Source organism: Calliphora vicina, chromosome 2 (assembly GCF_958450345.1).
Source record: "Calliphora vicina chromosome 2, idCalVici1.1, whole genome shotgun sequence".
Taxonomy (NCBI): Eukaryota; Metazoa; Arthropoda; class Insecta; order Diptera; family Calliphoridae; genus Calliphora; species Calliphora vicina.
In genome coordinates, this window is record NC_088781.1 from 115,559,357 (window position 1) to 115,581,092 (window position 21,736).

A 21,736-nucleotide genomic window follows, 5' to 3' on the forward strand; every position below is an offset into this window, starting at 1 on the left:
TGACTGATTTTTTAAAAGCGATAATCACAAATGTTGTCATAACTAAGGGTAAGGTTATAGAAGTTTTTCATTTCGTTGCTAATTTACACATTTCTCTTTGCTACCCAAAAAAGTATATAAATTCTGGATCGTTACAGAAAGCGAATTCGATATAGCCATGTCCGTCTGTCTGCTGAAATCAACTTTCCGAAGTCCCCTAATAATAGTCCTGAATCGTTTGCTATTTAAAATCAGACCACATGGCTTTTTACTTAATTTGTTCGCCAACATTTTTTTAAATTTTTATATTGGAAGTATAACAATGCTAGCAAAATTTACTGTTCTTTAATCAGCATCTTTGGTTATTCTTAAAAGCATGTTGAACGAGGTTTAACTACCATGTAAAAAACGAATGCTAAGCGTCCTAAAATAGTTATTTATAACATACATCAAAATTAATAAAAATTAATTTTTTTGTGTGTAAAACTAAAGTATATTTTAAAAAACAGTTTTTAAAATTAAACTTACATTGTAAAAAAATTTTAACTATAAATAAATATAAAACATCCATACACAAGTTATTTCTTCTTTCGATCCTGTGTACATTTTGGACAAAACCATTTGCCTTTGGGTTTGGTGGTAAGGCCGACACAGGCAAAATGAAACCATTCTATAGGGCACTAAATAAAATAGATTTTATAATAAATAACATTTTAAACAAACAATCGTGATAACTTACATCGGGATTATCACATCCAATCATTTCACCATAAGATACTTGGTGGCACAGACAATATGTTGGTTCATTAGGATCAACGGGCATATCCAAAACATCACTCGGATGTGTTGCTGAAGTAAGACATGATTCTTTTTCGGAATCGTCTAAATCAACATTCTTTTGCTTTAGAAAATTAATATAACAAGTTGCCGAATTATTACAAGAGAATAACATTTTTTCTCAATTTACATGCAATTTTAGTATGATTTTAATGAAGGAATGAGTGAAGTGTAATAAAAAAAATAAGCAACATTAAACATGCAAAACATGTTGTTTTGAACCATAGACAAATATACACATAGAGTGGAAAATAAAAATACTCAAAATAATCACACATACGCGTGTTATTTTTGTTTTCACCACTTAGGTTTCCGCTCTATGTTTATTTCACTATGTTCTGAACAATTTGTAAAATGTTTAAAAAAGTTTATGTTAGCTAAAAATTGTATCTATGTAATTAGAAAATTTAATTCTTAAATTCAGATTTAAATTTAGTTATAAAATCTTTTAAAGTTTCGTCATATTTACGGAAATTCTTTGATTGATAAATTTTTAGTTCAATAACAAAATACTATTACGAATTATCACAAATTGTTTTTCAATACAAATTTAAAATTTCTAATAATTCTTAATAATTTTTTGTTATTGAACAGACCAAAGTATTTATCGTTATTTTACAAAATTTAAAAATTTCTTTACAATTTTTTTTTTAAAAAGTTTAAAAAAATTCAAAATCTACATCTACGTAGTACGTATTATAATAAAATATAAAAAAAAACTAAACCAAACCAAATAGAATTTTTAATAATAAATAAAATGTATGTAAATGGAATAATGAGATGATTACCTTTTGACCCCCCTTGCGAGTTTCTTTTTCTTGATTTACCTTCTGCTTTTTCTTTTTACCACCTTGACCACCAGCCGCGGCTGCCGCCAGTACGGCACTATTGTTGGCCTCATCGTCTGTAGATGTGTTGCGTTTCTTTTTACCCGTAGCCTTACCAGAATCTTTTGTTTTTTTCCGTCCCTCTGTAAATGTAACGCATTTAATTAGTTAATAACAGTGTAAATCCATACAAATTACTACTTACTTTTGACTTGTGCTTCCTCTGATTTGCCTCTGGTGGAAGAGGCTTTCTCTTGTATCTCTCCCTCGAAACGTGCTAGATCATTATCCAAACGTCTGATTTGCTTGTCTACCAATTCATAGGTCTGTATGGCCAATTGTACTTTATCATCACTATATTCCTTAGCTTTGCCAAACAACTGCTGTATGTCTGTCAATCGTTCTCGCCTTTCCTCGTCGGTCATTGTTACGCTATTGTCGGCTAATTTACGCATAAACTCCTTGGCATGACTATCTATACTTTTCATGGCAGTTTGTGCTCTGTCGTCCAATTTGCGCATAAGTTTAAAATTCCTTTCTAACTCAGTGGGTAAGGACTCTAATCCTATATTGGATAAGACTTTAGTAGTAGAACGTTGTATATTTTTGTTGATTTCATTATTTTTTTTATTTTGTTGGATTGGATTTATGTTGGAGATGGAGTGTTTGACATTTTTTGTTTGGGAAAGTGAAAAATTTGTTGTTGTGAGTATGCATTGTGTAGTAAATGGATGATGGAAAGGTGTTTAAATAAGTGTACGTTTTGCACTTTTTTCTACTTACCATCTAAATAATTTTCTAAATATATAGCTGATGACATTTTTGTGTATTAATTTATTTATATTATAGTTATTTTTGTGTATTTTTCTTGTGATAGAAATCACAATTTGCAAACTGTTGAAGAAAAAAATTAAAACACATACGCTGGTTCAAGGCGAATTTATACAAGGTGGAGTCAGTGCAACAGCTGCTTACTTTTTTGGTTTTAGCGTCTGTCAAAGGTTTTTTTAAATATCTCAATATCTACATATTATGTGCTTATTAACAAAGTATTTATTATTTACATAAATAATTTAAGCCTCCACTATTCAATTATCTGCACTATATTAAGTTTGAATAAGCACTTTATTAATTTTCTAATACTGTTTTTTGACATTTGATAATACCAATTGTTGTTTTTGTAGAACTGCCACCATCTTGTATGAATTTTCCTTGCGCTGGTTTCATGTCGATGTTACCAGATGTAGATGTTTCGCATTACAGCATTACCAGACTGTATAGCAGTATTATTAACAAGCCATGAAAACACAATTACAGATAATTTACAACAGGTATATGTCTATACCAGACACATTTTTATCATGATAAACGTCAAAATGGTTGTCAAGATAAAAAATTATCAGGTATAGTATCCATTTATTAGCATGTAAGGTCGAGTTAATAACACACGTTAAATGATGCGTCAAAAAGTTGAAGTAGTGTAATTTCATAGAAAAAGGTACAGAAAATAGTTTCAAACGCGAGCCGCGAAAAGTTCGCCAATTTTTTGAAGCTACGATGAATTCGTTTTTTGTAGAGGCAAATAAAATTAATTTAAAATAAATATTGTTTGCAGTGGATCAAAAATTAATTGAAGAGGTAAAACATAAAATTCTTTTCACAAAAGAAAGCCTGGACTACAAAAAGAAAAAGAGCAGAAGCTTGAAATAAAAATCTGAAGCAGGTTTATAACTTGTAACTTATAAAGTGCCAAAAGTTAAAAAGCATGACACGTCCCGTCTTGACAAGACATCGATTGGTTCATGAATTTGTCTCGTGAGGACAACTCTTATGTTCTTATTCGAATGACATTGTCAGAACAACTATTTCTGATATCAAATGTAATTTTCACACAAAAAGACCGCTATTTTTTTACAAATAAAACTATGAAGATTAATATACAAAGTGGTGTCAATTCTGTCGACAAGTGCAACATTTACAACAACAACATGCTATTTTTTTTGGTTTATATTTGCTGGCACTGTCAAAGTCTTCCTGTTGTTATTGTTGTTTTTACGTCTGTGGTAGTTAGAGTGTCCAATAAACCGGCAAATTTAAAAAAACGGTTTTCGGTTTAACATAAAAAGTGTGTTTTTGATAAAACCGGTTTTATTTTTTGCCTTCAAAAAAACCGGTTAACCGGTTTCTATTATTTTTTTTTATATTAAATTTTTTTTTTTAACATGAAAAAGGTCTCCTTAAATTTATTTTTATTTATGGACGCTAATAGGAAATGTGTTAAGAATTGTGTACTAAATCTTCGGAAATTTAGCATTTTTGAATTCTTAAGGCTCTATCTTTTACGAAATATTGTCAAATGCTATAATTTTCTATAAAATAATTCAATATTTTTAAAAATTGCTATCAAAGTTTTGTATAAATATATTTTCTATAGCTCATTCAAGCTATAGACAGACATATTTATTTGCACTTATAATGCTAAATAATATTTAAAATTTTTTTTGAAGAAATAAATAATGTTTATTGTAAATCTGCAATATAATATAATATGGCAACATTATAGAACATATGATTGAGAGAATAATTTAAACAAACATACATATATCCGTTTCCATTAACATGAGCACTTCCTGGCGACATTTAATAACAACTCTATACAACTTTAAATAAATAAAATGTTTAAAAAAACATATAAATTCTTTTTAAAATTGTCCAAATATCAAAACTTTATTTAGTTATATTAGTATGCTTATAATTTTAATTCATAATTTACTGAATGCAATTTCTTAACATGCTCTCTGTTGACAAAATAAATCTCACACTCTGCTCTTCCTTTGTTATCTATTATTTTTGTTGATGTTTTTATTTTTTGTTCTTTCGTGCTCTCAAACAAAAAAACGACAAAATTGTATGAATCGATTTTAAAAACACATGCATTACTACAACAACACCATTCATTTAAAACAAAAACCGTATTTAGTTGAACTTAAAATTTCAATAAAAGCAGATGTTGGTTTTATAGAACTGTGTACACAAACGGTAGCAAATTACAATTTGTTTAGTGTATTATGGTTTTATAGCAGCAAATAATAAATATAAGTGCTACAAAACTATTAAATATAAGCAAAACAAGAAAAAAGATTAATTAATTGTTTTAGATTTCATTGTGATTATTAGCCATATCAGTTTTTATAATTATCATAACATTTAATGCAAATTACATAAGTAAAAAGAAAAAATTGTTTTTGTAAAATCTAAATATGTAGAAGAAGAATAAAGGAACGGAAAATAAACAACCTCGACCACAAAAATTAAAACAAATAAATTAAATAGCTAAAAAAATAAAGAACCGACATACCTACAAAAGAAGAATAATAAATATAAATAATTAAACAATACAGTTGTGCGATAGTTTTGTTAATTTGTTTTTTAAAAAAATTTAGCAACAAAGGTTTTTAATCAAATCATAATACGCGTGTCAGTGTATGTGTTTGTGTTGCACAATTATTAAACATTGTGTGGTGTTAATTAGTTTCCTTTTCCGTTGTTGCACACTTCAAATCTGAAACAATAGGTTCCCAACTTGATATCTATACAATGGCCTGGGAGCATTTGCGACCGGGCAGTTCACCCGTCGATTGGTGTGAAGGCAACTATTTAATATCGGCTAATATTGCAGAATTTGTAAATACGGTAAGTGTGGTTGCTAAAAATAGATAATATAATATTTTTTTGTAATAATCTTTTGACATTATTATTATTACACCTTACGTGCCGTGGCATATATAGAAAAAAATGCATGTGAAAGTGTGAATGTTTGATTTGCATGTTATTTATGTGTTTTTATACATACAAATGTAGATGTACATCCATATTTAAATTATTATTGTAATTGAGTTCATTGTACTGTAATATTATTTGATCTATTATAATGTTTACTATTTCGACTTTATTATAAACCTTGACCTTAAATAATCACCATGCGTTGAAAATAAATTTGATTTTCTTTTTCAATAAACTCAAATTGGCACACATGTGTGCATGTTAGTTTCATAGGAAATAAATATGTACATTAGGGTGGTTTTTTAATATATAGTATTGGCAATACATAATAGTTTAACTCTGAGTGTTTTAGTTAAGTCTGAAAATGTTAAACCGCCCCCGTCCCTCATAAAGTCTGAAGTGCATTTACTTTTTTAAAAGTTGTGATTAAAATTTCGCATTTATTATACAGTAATCGGAATCTATACAGATTTATCATTCTAAAAATATATAAAAGTAATAAATCGGATTTTCCCCATAGAACCGGAAACTTTATTATTTAGTTGTACTTTTATATAGTTTATTTAAACTAAAGTTTGGAATTACCCACATTTTAACCATTCTAAGTTATTTAAGTGTAAGTTATCTCTTTTAGTTCAAAAGATATTTAGGTTTATTTATTTTTATACCCTACACCATCATAGTGGGGAGGGTATAATGCGTTTGTGCAGATGTTTGTAACGCCCAAAAATATTAGTCTAACACCCACCTTAAAGTATACCGATCGACTTAGAATCACTTTCTGAGTCGATTAATCGATGTCCGTCCGTCCGTCCGCCAGTCCGTCTGGCTGGCTGGTTGTCTGTCCATGTAAACCTTGTGCGCAAAGTACAGGTCGCAATTTTGAAGATATGTATTTCGATAAAATTTGGTAAATATTATTTTTTCGGCCTATTGAAACTGGCTGAAATTGGTCCATTATTTCACCTAGCCACCATACAAATGTCCTCCCGAAATTGGACTTTATCGGTCATAAATGTTTAATTTATATAGGTATCTCCACAAATTCCGCTCCAAATAAGTTTTATATATACAAAATTCATGTCACCAAATTTTGTTACGATCGGTCCATAATTAGTCATAGCTCCCATATATACCCGCTTCCGAAAATCTCTTTAACGTGCATAAATCTCTTAAAAATGTTGGTATACGCAAAAAATTCAACATAAATAACTTTCATATAGTCATAAATCACACGATCTAATTTCATGGTTATCGGTCCATAATTGGTCATAGCATCCATATAATGCCTACTACCGAAAAGCACTCACGAATATATGAGATCTATATTAGTTTTAAATATCGACCAAATGCTCGCCACGTCATCGGTGGCATACCTATATCCGATGGTCCATATTTTCAATGACTCTCAGACATAATTGAGGTTCAATATCGTTATTGTGCCCAATTATCTCATCCTTTATCTCTTGAATTCTTCTTGGCTTATTGACGTACACTTTTTCATCATTTAGTTCTTGAATTGTTCTTGGCTTATTGACATACACTTTTCCTTTTAAATATTCCCAAAGAAAGAAGTCCAACTGTGCGAAATCACATGATCGTGGCGGCCAATTGACTTCGCCATGACGTGAGATAACACGTCCATTGAATTTCTCGCGCAAAATAAGGCATTGTTTCGTTGGCTGTTGGAACCACATATCGTCTAGGGACATATCCTCAATTTCTGTCCACAAGAAGTCCGTTCTCATCTCGCGATAGCTAACACCATTTATGGTAACTGCTTGGCCGACCTCATTTTCGAAGTAGTATGGCCCGATGACACCGCCAGCCCATAAACCTCAGAACGAACTGGGCGAGCATGCACATTTCCTACAGACTCTCCATGGTTGAATTTTTGAAATACTGAAGCAAAGAAATGTCAAATTAAGTTGGACAAAAAACTTGACGTTAACATTTATGTAGAGTGACAATAGAAATTTTATTTAGTTAATTGTAGTATGTTGCTATTTTACACCACACTCAACAATTATCAAATTAGTGTTATGATTTTTTGATACCTTTTTCATTTGATTTCAATTGAAAATGAGAAACGAACAGGAGGTTCAAATGTGTAACTGACCTTATTTTACCATATTAGTTAGTATGTTGTAAATAGTTGTATTTTGTTTATTTGCTATATGCATGCGAAATACTACACTACTTTTTGAATTAGCTAAATGGTCGGAGTGTTAAATTATTGAGTTAATTAAAAAAAAAACAATTGAAGCATGGAATATGCAAACATTTTGTTAATTTATCTTTTAACCATGCCATTAAATAATTCATTGAGAATTAATTCCTTAATACTTCAAACGTATTGAATTCATTTTTTATGAGAATTGAAAATTATTGAAGCAGTCAAGGTTTCTTTAAAAGTCAAGGTTTCTTTAAAAATCCATTACAAAATAGCTTAACCTTCTCTTTACCAAAGGTTTTTTATGTACATGGTTTACCAATACCCACCCGGGTGACACTACACTTCTATAAATATATGCGACGAACGAAATTTTAAAAAATTGAAAAAACCTTATAAAAAGTTTAAAATGGTTCTATTAAATTCTATAGAACTCTAGAATTTGTACAGTGAGTACAAATTTCATTTAAATCGAAAAAAAATAAAAAAAAATATTAAACCAATAAAATCGATGTGGTCACCCGGGTGGGTATTGGAAAGCGAAGGTTAATACAATTTATTGAATGATTAATTTTTCTCCTATTCAAATCTATTACAAATAAGCTTTAGATAATTTGTTACAATCATTTAGTAAACGTATAACAATAAGAAAAATGTTTTAATTAGATTTGAATTAACCATTCAAAGGTTGAATAAATTTTTTTAAGCTAAAGAATTTGTTGTGGTGGGAATGGTTCTATGGAATAATTTGTTGAAATTTTTGTTAATTCTGATTTAAATTCATAGAGACGAGATCTCCGTTTTGTCAAACAAAATACAACAAATCATATGTCTGATACAAGAACAAAATATATTAGCGGAGTTCAGTATTAAGTTCAGTATTAAGTGCGAATGCAAAATCATTGCAAATGCAAAATTGTTAATGTTTTTGTGTGTATTTTGTTATTGGATTACGGTAAAATTTTGCATTTGCAATGATGCTAGACCATTCGCACTTAACAGTGAATACCGCTATTGACTAACATGTATTATGTTGTTGCAAGGGTAAGGTTTTTGATAACAGACTCCCCATTTTCTCAATATCTGGTTATCGTTTTTCATAACGATAAACCTCCAATTAACATTTTTTTGTATGAGAACTGTCAGTTTATCGTCACGATAAAAAATAACCAGATATTGGGAAAATGGGGGTTAGGTTTTTCACAATTACGTTTGGGTCTACGTACCCTTTAATGGCATTGGAGTCAAAGTGAATCGAAAACAAAATTTTACTAAATTGATGCATAAAGTGGGTAATTTTGTTTGTCAAAAATTATAATTTGGGAATTGCGATTAATCAAATTTCTGATTAATCAAACATTTTAATTATTCATATTCATGACTAATTGTATAATTTTATTTAAAGTTCCTGAATAATTAAAATAATGTTAAACAAATAATTTTAATTGTATGTAACTGTTTTTATTTGTTTATTTTATGTTTTTATACCTACCATCAATATGTGGGGTATATTGATTTTGTCAATCCATGTGTAACATGTCAAAATATTTTTTTGCATCTTCATAAAATTCTAAGACGATCTAGCTGTGTCCGTCCGTCTGTCTATTGAAAACACTATAAAACGAAAAAAGCTAAGGTTTGTTTGGTATTGAAAAAGCGCAATATCGGTTCATGATTTCATAGCCCCCATACAAATGTCCCCCGGAATACTGTTTGAGCAGTCATAAATATGTTCATTATGCGATAATCCTGATATAAATGTGCACAAATTAGTTCTAAGTACTGCGAAAATCGGGAACATTTATCAATAGTACCCCTCAGAAAATGGCATGAACATTCATAATTGTCTTATACTAATTAATATCGTGATGAAATTAGACATAAACCAGTTTTATATGAACCTGAATCTTTCAACCAACTTTAACTCCTAGACTCTTGTGTTTGTAGATACCCGAGGTAATGTCGGGTTAAGCTGTACATGCTGTTTTGTTGTTGGGCAAGAGACTTGCGCAACTAAATTGCCTAGTGTGAAAGGGGTCCTATATCAGAAAAATATTTAATTTTCAATAAATAACACTCTTTCTTGTTATACCCTTCACCATGAGTGGCAAGAGTATATATAAGTTTGTCATTCCGTTGTAATTTCTAAATTTTTCATTTGCGACCCCACAAAGTATATACATACATATATTCTGGATTGTTATAGATAGCGAAGTCGTTATAGCCATGTCCGTCTGTCCGTCTATGTGTTGAAATCAACTTTCCGAAGCCCCAAATAACTTACATACACGATTCTTACATCAATATCTCCAATATTCTTCCGGCTCGGTTGCTATTTAAAATCGAGAAAATCGGTCCACAAATGGTTGAGATATAAGGAAACCCAGGACAACCTCGATTTTTTACCTATTTTTCACCCATATCTGGATTACTAAATCATTAATATAGACAATATGGATATCTAATGATAGATTCAAAGACCTGTGCAACGGCATATATAAGACCATAGTAAGTTGGACCTACAATGGGTAAAAATCGGAAAAAAATTTTAACCCGAATTTTTTTTTCAACAAAAAATTTTTTTCCTTAAATATTAAAAAAAAAATTAAATTTTTAAATTTAAATTGAAAAAAAATAATTTTTAAAAATTTAAAAAACAATTTCGAAAAAACAACTGGAAAAAATTTAAATTTTGTTTACCTAAAAATATTTAAAATTTTTATTTTAAAGTATAATTTGCTGAGGGTATACATGATTTGGCACAGCCGATATAACACTCTTACTTGTTTTCTTTTAAATTTTTTTGAACATAATTTCAAAAATAAAAATTCAATTTAATTGTTTAATCATAGTTTTGGTTACACAGAATTGTTGATTATTATATTAAGTATACTCCCTATAAGGATTCTAATATAAACTCCTTAAGTTCATTTTGTAAAGACTGTTTCTTAAGCTTTTAAATAACTTTGACCTCAATACATTAAAATTTTAGTTTCTATTTAATTTTTATTTTTATATAAATTGCAATAAATATTTCCGCATTGTAGTGCCTTTAAATAAAATTTATAGAAAACCCATTATTGTCTTGGGGAATTAAAAAAGTTTGTAAAATATTTACACATGTAACTTTATAAAATTTTCTCACAACACATTTGTCAATAGTATAGGGTGTAAGTGACATATTATTCATTAAATATTCATACCTTGTAGCGATAACAGTCACTACAATTAAATTTTTAATTTAAAAAAATGTTTTAGTTTTTATTATATTAGGTACAGTTTAATGTGTTGATTAATGTAATTACAATAAAAAGCTTTGTTCTGGAGTTAAGATAACATTAAAATTAATATGAAAAGTGTTTTTAGTTTACAGTTAATTTTTTAAATACTTATATAAAAAATGATCGTAAAGCAAAAAATAATAATTAGTTAAATTTGTGAAAGGTGTTAAAACAATTTAAATTAAATATGTCATACAGACCCCCATTTTCTCTATATCTGGTTATCGTTTTTCGTAACGATAAACCTCCAATTAACATTTTTTTGTATGAGAACTGTCAGTTTATCGTTACGATAAATAATAACCAGAGATTGAGAAAATGGGGGAGAGTAACAACACAATGGACACTTTTTTGAAAACTATATTCCATAATTTCAGTTAGCAAATACGTGGCCTTTTAGAGACACCGTAAAATTTAAATAGCCAACCTATTCCCCTGATAAAATGTAATATGTTAGCCAATCTACAACCAGCGACACTCCCAAGTTCACCTAGCTATTTAAATCTATGACTCTGTAGTCTAGAGCAATTGCACATAATATGCTCAACTGTCTCCAACTCATCTACATCGCCACACACTCTACAAAAATCCTGTGTGATATTATCCTATTTACCTATAAAGGCCACAATTGAACAGTGACCGGTTATCACTCCTGTTTTGGTTGGACACTTGGTAATCCGTCCTACTATTCCAGGATTGATTGGTTCAGTCACGGAATTTTTCAAATATAAAAATGTAGTAGTGACAACTATGAGGTCTTACTCTCCGTCCATAATACTATGGTCCAGATCTGTATGTTACAGTCATTTCCCTGTATGTTACAGTGACCTGGTACCCAACACAATCTGATTGAGTAGTGTACTAATAACTTTTCAAGAGCTCTTCACCAGTACTTCACTATGCTATAATGTATTATATGATATTTCAGAGCCTTATGCCTCACACTTGGGCTTTTAAACGCGTTTAAGCAAGTGAAAACTGCAGTTTGAACTTTTGGTCGGATCCAACCCATTCATCCATACTGGGGGTGTGACATCGGAGTTAAAGGTCGCGACCCTATGATCTGAGATTCCCGTGGGAATATTATCCTGACCGATAGGACCAGCCTCATACAATATCTTCGTGTGATCTTCCCGAAATGGTTTTACTAAAGAGGACTCAAGATAATTTAATAGCAAGGGAGTTTAAAAAATTACTCCCCGGGAGGTTATCATTAATCTAAAAATGGAAATTAGTTCTCGAACCGTTAGCAGTAGGGCAAATGGGGCCTAAACAAAATCATGCGCAGATTCTATCCAATCGGAATATTTATCGCGGTTATTTCAAGGATTTACATAAACATAGAAAATTGAAAATTTTGTAATATATGGACCAGTGTAATGTATTTTATATTACATACACAGTAATCATTTTATATGATTTTTAAAATTAACCAACTTAATTTTTAAATAAATTATTTTATTAAATACATAAAAATTGTTAGTGATTATAATTTTGTTATTAAAAAAATTACTAAGAAGCATGTGTGTAAGTATGTCAGTAGCATTAACAATTGATGATAAGATTTAACATAAATTCTAATACTCAAATACTTAATTTGTTTTTAATCTTCAGTTCAAATACTTAAGCACTTACTATTAACTAAACAAACGAATTCGAGTACATGCATATTTTTAAACTTTGAACGTTTCTTTTTTTAATATTTTACAGTTGTGGTTTTATCTCCTTTGTTATATTTCCTTCTATTCGCTTTCTTTTTTTATAGATAAGTAATTTTCTGTTTTTATTGCTGCCGCCGGTATTAATGTATCTATTCAAAGAATATGGACGATTTGTTACACAAGGCATTCATGTACTTTGGGCTCTACTTATAATTGTTGGTCTTAGTTCCATGTATTTTCACGCTACTTTAAGCCTCATCGGTCAACTGTTGGATGAATTGGCCATATTATGGGTATTCATGGCAGCCTATTCTCTGTTTTGTCCTAAAAAATATTTTCCAAGATTTTGTAAAAGTAACAGGTAAGTAAGAGTTATTTCTTTAAACTTTAAATATGAGAATGAGAAAAAAATGTTTACATTTCTCATGTTTAATAAAACTGTGCAACAAATGAAGCTATGAGCTATATTCGGCTGTGCCGAACCTTATATACCCTTCACCAAATTATACTTCAAAATACAAATTTTAAATACTTATAGGTAAACAAAATTTATTTTTTTCCAAAGTTGTTTTTTTTTCATTTTTTGGAAAAAAAATTTTTGAATTGTTATTTAAATTTTTTTTTTAAATATTTAAAATTTAAAATTTTTTTTTAACATTTTTTTTTTTTTGGTGAAAAAAAAGTATTTTTTCCGATTTTGACCCATTGTAGGTCCAACGTACTATTGTCTTAACGTCGTTGCAAAGGTCTTTGAAATATATATCATTAGATGTCCATATTGTCTATATTAATGACTTAGTAATCCAGATATAGGTCCAAAAATCGAGGTTGTCCTGGTTTTTTCCTCATATCTCAGCCATTTGTGGACCGATTTTGCTGATTTTAAATTGGAAACTTCTCGAAAGCATGTCTGACAGAATTATTGAAGATTAAGATCCCGAAGATATCTAACGGACAGACGGACATGTCTTAATCGACTCCGCTATCTATAAGGATCCAGAATATATATACTTTATAGGGTCGGAAAATTATATTTTATTGAAAATTACAAACGGAATGACAATCTTATACATATATACCCTTCTCACGAAGGTGAAGGTTATAACAAGGTTATGACAGACTAGGTTCGACTCTTTACTCAGTTTGGCGACTAATTTGTTTTTATGGGCCTCCAAAGATTCTGAAAATCAGTGCGCCCTCTAAAAAAGGTGTCATCAGTTTTTGGCCAATAGCTAATTCAGACTTGGTGATACCGTTTAACTATATATGGCAATAATATAGTTAAGAGTCCACCAAACAAATTTTATTTCGTGTCCATTTTTTTGATGGGCCTCCAAAGATTCTGAAAATCAGTGCTGTAAAAGAGTTTTCATCAATTCTTGGCCATCAGATAATTCAGACTTTGTGATACCGCTTAAGGTATTTATAGACGGCAATACTGAGTATTAACAACTTGCAAATTTAAAATATTATTGAAATCATTCGGTATTTCAAAAAATCGTTTCGAAAAATACATTTCTTGTATACACGATAGTATTACAAATATTTTATTTGTTTGTTGATTGATATTTTTCTGCTAACTTTATTTGTATTTTATATTTTCTTCACATTTTTGTTTTCCTTATTTGTATTTATAAATACATACCCGATACATATGAAAATAAAAAGTTTTTGAATTGTTTTAAACAAATTTTGAATACCGACCGTAAATCAAAAAAATCATTTGTATTTTTTGAAAATCTAATACAAATTTTGTTTAGACGATGAAATTGTATTATGATACTTGAATTTGTGACAAATATTAATACTCAGTATTTCCGTCTATAAATACCTTTAACTATATATGGTTTTTGGTTTAATTTGGTATTAAAAAATTCCCGGAAATGAAACGATTTTTTAATTTTCTCCCGGGAATGAAATAAGTTCGGGAAATTAGGAACCCTAGTGCTTAGGCATGTTTACAAAAGTTTGTTTACCGTAGCTACAATTTTGCTAAATTATTCTAAAAAATAAAAAAAAAAAATGTTTCTTCCTATATTCATAATTTTAAAAATTGATTCTGAATAAGACTTCAAAAATCCATAATATAGTTTTGGGTCTGATTCAGATATCCCATGCATCAAAACTACTGTGGTTTAAGTATTTATCTATGTAATACATGTGACGCATGTAGTTAATATTAGTTTAAAAAAAACATTTAATCATTTTATTTAATTAACTTAATAGTTTTCCAATAAAAACCGTAACAATTCTAACAATAAATTTTTTCTCTGCCTTTGTAGACGTCTATTTAGCGTACTAATGTTTGTATTCGCACTAACAGCAACAGGACTTTCAATATGGAAGCCTATAGTTAATGCTTTTGTATTAATGGGAATGGGTGTACCCACTATGGTTATGCTATACAAGGAATTAAGGAGGTGAGTTTTATAGGTATATTAACAAAATTAAACAATTAATGATAGCAGTATGTGTGTATATGATATGAAATTAATTAATTTGTAAACAATTAAATATTACTAAAAAAAACATATACATTGGAATACTAAATAATACAAATTAGTATTCCAACATTTTTTTTTAAAAAAACCTTTAATGTTCATTTTCTGTTCCAAGATTTTGACAGCAAAAATATATATACTTTTTAATTTTTAAATTTTGTACACCTATCCCTCATTGTTACTCGAATAATACGTAATACAATACTTTTAAACAGAGATCGAAAATAACTCGTCCATATACCAAAAAACCCAAATTGTGATTTATATTTTTGTGATAAAAATAAATCACTGAAAATAACAGTTATAAAATGATTTCTATTTAAATGGTTTGGTATGACCTTTATTCGTTTTTGTAGTTTTTTAATGGTTTGGTGTGAGATAAACAATTCATTTGTTCTTGTTCTTTTATTTACATACAATAACATATTATTATTAATTGTTAACAAATTATATGATAAGTATGAAGTAATGTAGTCTGAGTAACAGAAATGAGAATTTTTATTTAAATTGTTATTAATCTTTTGATCAATTTTATATATTTAAGCGTTGATATGCATCAAATGCATTTTTGCAATTTATTTTTCATGTTCGCAAATACGAAGAAAAGAAATTATAAATCACTAATCCAGATTATTTGTGTTTGTTTCTTTTCTGTTTATCTCAATCCCAAACCTAAAATGTTCTCGAATAAATAACTCTCTCAGTGATATATCACAAAAAATTATTTTTAAATGGCTGTGAATTTACCATTGAAATGAAAGTGAACCCGTTATTTTCGGTCTCTGCTTTTAAAACATATTTTTTTAATCCTAAATTCATATTAAAAAGACTAATAGCGTAGACAGACGGCGGCGTTAATTTGCATTAGTAGTCTTAATTCAAATTAATTTGTGAATTATCCTCATCCTAATGCGCATTAGCTGTGACGTAAATACACAAAATCAAACTGAATTTATATTGAATTTAGCTATTTCAATATGGCAAGACTGTCGACAATCAATCAGAATTTTGAAATTGTTTACTTTTGAAAAAGAAAAATTAAAATGGAATGCGAACAATGCTATTGCCACTCTCTTATCGAGTGGAATACGAAGCCTCATATTAGTGTCCATCCATTCCATATCTAAAAAAGTGCTGTTGTGGTCCTTTAAAAATGCTCCATAAAAAGGTGATATTAAACATACAGATTTCCTCAATTGTCTTTCTCTTATTTAAGAGTGTCCTACAGCGGTCCCAACTTGAAGCAACAGGTTCGGAATTATGGTTGCTAGTGATTGTACACTGCATTATAATAAAAGTGCTCCATAATTATGGAGCAGTTTTAGTAAACAGTTGTTTACAGATAAACAAATGTTTACTAAATGCCAAAACTGGCGTATGTCAGGGTTAAATTTTAATTCAAATTAATGTGCTGTTAATTCAAATTAACTCTGTCGTCTGTCTACGGTATAAGGTAAAATTGATTTGCCTAATTTTATTTAAATGTAAAATTTGATTTAGCGTTTTTTTTTCGTTAATATTAGCTACGACATTTGATCTGAAATTTCAGCGCTTTTAACTCCATACAAACGGGGTTAAAAAACTTACTTTATTCACGAAACGATTTTTTGTGCATGCATTGATAAATTTCTTTCAAAAGTTTATCTATATATTTCATATTTATTTATAATAAAACAAAGTATGTATGAATGTATAACAAGTATATTTGTAAATATTTATTTATCATAGAACACACATATTTTGCCTTTAACAAAAACAAGGGTAGAGTCATAGAGAAAACACATAGAGCGGAAACTCTCCTGTCAAAGACCTAACTCAGTTGTCAAAAACCTAAGTGGTGAGAATGTATTAGTAAAAAAAACTATATGAAAACAAAAACAACACTCGTATGTGTTACATTTTTGAGTAATTTTTTTGTTTGAGTTTTTTTCGAGTTTCCGCTCTATATTCTCTATGGGTAGAGTTAAAAAAAAATAATAAAATTTGTTACTAATCATTTAATATATGTACTTTATATGTATTTAGCAAAGTGCGCTTTATTTAAACAATTCGAATGATTGTTACAATTTATGATATATAGTTTTTATCATTTGACAGCTACGGATTCAGGTGTTTTTCAAACTTGGCCATAGAAAAAATAAATGATGAGCTAAATATGTAATTAATTAGAATTATGTAGTATATTATTATTAACCTTTGGTCGATATTGGACCAAAATTGGAATAGAATGCGAATGGTATTTTTAAAAGTTGAAAATAGTATATGACGTGCTTTACACTAGTTTACAAGAATGTTTACTTCGGGAAACTTTTGAGATATTTACATACATATAAGAAAATACTAACAAGTAAGAAATACCCTACACTAAAAAAAGGAGCAAGAACATTTTTCTTTAAAAATTTCAATAATTTATTTTACTGAGTGATTTCGAAAGTGCGGTATGGGCCGATCGACATGAAATAAGGTTTATGATTTATGTCTATATGAGACTTATTTCTGTTGAATTATATGTGGATACCAACATTTTTAACTGATTTATGCTCGTTAGAGTGATTTTGCAAAAAAAGTCTTTGGTTTTAAAATATAATTAGATACAAATAAAAAAATCCAATAAAAATTTAATACAAAGAATTTTGATTATATACAAACCTGTCACCATTTTTTTATCTGTAACGGAATGGCTTCAATTTCCATTCGATTTTGTTCTACCTTCGCTAGATTCCAATGAATTCTGTTAATTCACAAATTATTATTTTTTTAACTTTGATTTAGCAATGTTTTGCCTATTAAATCATAAAATAAGTAATGAAGTTATTTAAAACTTGAAGAAAACCCAATTATTAAACAAAATTCATTTCCACGGAAGGTGGTTTTATTCCAAAAATTTTCGTTTTGAATTAATCTAAGGAAAATAATTTTCAATTCTGCCGGAATTCCCAGGATTTCTACTTACGACACCCCAACTATAGTCCCCTAGCATATGGTGCTCCCAAAAACGTTGCTAATTCCGTTAAAATCCGTCACAGTGGGACGATCGTAAGAATGTTGGAAATAAATATGTCTCTTCTAAACTAATGGTCCGATTGTAAAATGGTGTACAAACAAATCGTACAGGGGGACATAGCTTTCAGCAAATGTATTTTGTGTTCACCTTGTTAGAACACAAGGAGAGAACATTATAGTTTTGTCCGTTAGATAATTCATGAAACTACTAGAAGATGGCACCGTGTATACAAATAGAAGCAGCGAGTTAGAGTGAACATCATGTTAAAGTGTGTGTATTAAAAGAGAGTGACTATTTAAATTGCTGTGTACAATTTTTAAAATTTTAAAATGCTGATCACTTTTATTAGCAATTAAAAGAAAACCACAATTTTTAAAAGGTAAAAACTTAATATGTTTCATTCAATGAACAAAAACAAAAATTATTTTTTTCTAAACTTGTGTAATTGTATATTATCTTAACTTTTGGTCTTAACTAGGTGTGATATTAGCAAGAATCTAATATTGAAATAATCTGGAAAGGAATTTTTAGACTTATTCTAAATTTTGAATTCTTAACCTTGTTGTAATAACTTATTTTTTGATTTTATATCTTGTTGGAAAGATAATTCAATATTTTTGATTGGACATACATATGTATGTATTTATATGTTTAAGCTAGAATTTAATATTGGGATAGAATAGAATAAGAATCTAATATTGAATTAGATCTAGCAAGAAATGTTTAGACCATTGCACATAGGTCTGGCGAACCACATTTTTTGGCCAAAACTCAAAACTCTTTTTCCTATATTTGTTGTTAGGATGTAGTAGCAAACACTTCAGATAAACAAAAAAAATATTTTGTTTTTACAAACTTCAATTAACCGTTATTCTATGAAGGGAGAAAGTTCAATGTTTTAAGTGCAGTGGTAAACTGAAACACGTGGTGTAATTTTTTGTTTTCTTTGAGTCACATATTACACGAAAATAAATAAACTTTTTAAGTCAGTTAGTTATGGATATTAATGACGATGGAAAGTAGTTAAATTTTTAATTGTGAAATATTCAATAAAAATTATGGTAATAAGAAATTACATAAAAAACTTTCATAACCTAAAAATCAGTGATTTTAACTTTTTATAAAAAAAAAATAGTATATAACTTATATAATTTCAACCGATTTCAACCAACCAAAAACGCACAAAATTACAGTGATATTTTGTGCTTACGAATCATCAATAACTTTCTGCTAGTTTTTGCTTATTTTGAAGAAATCAATTTTTGTTTCAGGATACTTTTACTTCAAAAATTGTGATTTACTCATAATTATATAATGTATATAACATACATAATTTCAACCGATTTCAACGAACCAAAAACGCACAAAATTACAGTGATATTTTGTGCTTAGGAATCATTTAGTTTTAATAACTTATTTTGAGACAATAAGAAATGTATTGCATTTCTTAAATTGGCTAAGTTATTAACAATTTTAAATTTTCTCTATTTACAGGGTACAGGATCAACGTGTCTACCGTTTAGGTCTACGATCGACTGCAGTTTGGTTAATAGCCGTAATCTGTTGGATTAATGATCGCATGTTCTGTGACGTTTGGTCTTCAATAAGTTTTCCATATTTACATGGCTTCTGGCATGTTTTCATCTTTATAGCTGCATACACTGTGCTCGTTGTATACGCCTATTTCTATGTGGAAAATGAATTGCCGCAGAGGAGGCCACTGCTAAAGTATTGGCCCGTTAATGATTTTGAATTGGGTATACCATTTATAAGTATACGAAATCCGGGTAAGGAGTTTACAAATAATATTTAAAACTCTAGAGTCCATTATTTTAAATTAAAACAAATATGTATACATAAGTGATACATACATATGTACATTCAGGAAATCCAATGCTTCGATTTATAACGAATGTAAGTGTCTTGTTGGTATTTAAAATATAAAGCTTCTAATTGCTTAGAAGTGTTTATGTTAATTGTTTGTTAATGTTAAACAAATTATTTGTCCAAACCCATTAACGTTAAAAGTGATATATATAAAACATGTTGCACAATTGTTTTTATTTTTATTAAAAATAACAAAATACAAGTATAAATATTTAGGATTCAATTATATTAGATTCTTATTAAAAAAAATCTATAAAATAGTTTAGAAAAATATATTAAAATATATTTAATTGCTTATTAGAAATAGAATTTATATACAAAAAAAAATATATAAGTATAATGAAATATAAATTTCAATTACCAATACCAAAGTTTTCGTCAACTGATAACATAAATAATCATACTCATTCCTACATTATTTTCATGTTTAAATACTTTTTTGTTTTAATTAATTTTAAATTATTTTTAAATTATGTTTATTGAATAATAACACTGTGCTAGTTCAAAAATGGTAATAACCATTTTTATGATCTCCAGTGTCTATATTCACATATTTTTAATTTATACTTAAAGTTTGTCTATATTTTTTTATACATACGTTAGTTATATTTGTATGGAAATCACTTGATATTAGACTTTTCATCCATTTTGATCAATTCACTTTTCTTTAGTTGTTTTAATCATATCATATTTTACATTAGGTTGGGGGAAATGATTCTACGAAGAATTCTAAGAAATTTGTCCATGCGGAAGTTCAAAAATATGTTATAACTTAGCTTGGCCCAAGTGCTCTTAAGGGCTAATTTTCATTTTTGCACTGTTATTGTAGTTTCATTAAAATATATAATATTTCGCTATCTATCATTTAGAAATTCCAAATACAGTAAAACCTTGATAATCCGGACGGCGTTAATCCGGGTTATTCGGTAATCCGTACATCAGTTTTCTTTACATTGTGTACTCTATAATCCGGATTGGTTGCATCTTTTTAACTTTATAATCCGGATTTCATACAAACTTTGGAAAAAAGAAGAAAATAAATTGCTTTAATATTTTTATACCCCCTATATTTTTATTGTTATTTTCTTGACTTGTTGAATTGAAATATGTTAATACTTTTTATGTTCTATAAATGTTCCTTTTAAATGTAATCATTTATTTAAATGATACATAAATGTAATATATCATTAGATATGTGTTTTAAAAGCATTTTTGATACAAGAACAATGTTTAAAAATTTTATTCGGTAGTCCGGATAATTTGATATTCCGAATTAGGGTCTGCAATCAATTATCCGGATTATCAAGGTTTTACTGTATTGCTAAATTATACCTTTGACCTACAAGATTTAAGGTTTAATCTTGTCCGCTTTTAGTAAAACTTTCAGAGTATATTTTAAATTATCTGACCTATAAGATTCTATATATGTTTTACTTTAAATTCATAACAGTAAGGAAATTTGTCTCATTCGCCAAAATATGGCCAAAAAATTAGTTTTTCCCGAAAATCACGGAAAAATGTGGAATTGACATAATTATACCCTACACCACCATAGTGGGGAGGGTATTATGCGTTTGTGCAGATGTTTGTAAAGCCCAAAAATATTATTCTAACACCCACCTTAAAGTATACTTCGATCGACTTAGAATCACTTTCTGAGTCGATTAAACGATGTCCGTCCGTCCGTCAGGTCGGCTGGCTGGCTGTTCATGTAAACCTTGTGCGCAGAGTACAGGTCGCAATTTTGAAGATATTTCGATCAAATTTGGTACATATTATTTTTTCGGCCCAAGGACCAAGCCT

General features: G+C 28.9%; 2 protein-coding genes across 6 annotated transcripts; one reads left to right on the plus strand and one right to left on the minus strand.

Annotated features, from left to right (window-relative positions):
• Positions 1-448: 448 nt before the first annotated feature.
• Ing5 (inhibitor of growth protein 5) lies at positions 449-2,568 on the minus strand. Of its 4 annotated transcripts, none has more exons than XM_065499828.1 (5): positions 2,427-2,568; positions 1,849-2,208; positions 1,644-1,786; positions 719-880; positions 449-659 (listed from the first exon to the last, which is right to left on the minus strand). In XM_065499828.1, the coding sequence occupies exons 1-5, from the start codon at positions 2,461-2,463 to the stop codon at positions 558-560; spliced, it is 804 nt and encodes a 267-aa protein (XP_065355900.1). In that variant the 5' UTR covers positions 2,464-2,568; the 3' UTR covers positions 449-557. The 4 variants fall into 4 exon arrangements, with proteins under 4 accessions (XP_065355900.1, XP_065355898.1, XP_065355899.1 ...); XM_065499826.1 differs by having other exon boundaries at positions 1,605-1,786; XM_065499827.1 differs by having other exon boundaries at positions 1,849-2,223; positions 2,427-2,553.
• A 2,192-nt stretch (positions 2,569-4,760) lies between these two features.
• Positions 4,761-20,136, plus strand: bwa (alkaline ceramidase). 2 transcript variants are annotated; one of them, XM_065500920.1, is made up of 4 exons: positions 4,761-5,336; positions 12,646-12,902; positions 14,824-14,961; positions 19,541-20,136. In XM_065500920.1, the coding sequence occupies exons 1-4, from the start codon at positions 5,241-5,243 to the stop codon at positions 19,857-19,859; spliced, it is 810 nt and encodes a 269-aa protein (XP_065356992.1). In that variant the 5' UTR covers positions 4,761-5,240; the 3' UTR covers positions 19,860-20,136. The 2 variants fall into 2 exon arrangements, with proteins under 2 accessions (XP_065356992.1, XP_065356993.1); XM_065500921.1 differs by lacking the exon at positions 14,824-14,961.
• Positions 20,137-21,736: the final 1,600 nt, after the last annotated feature.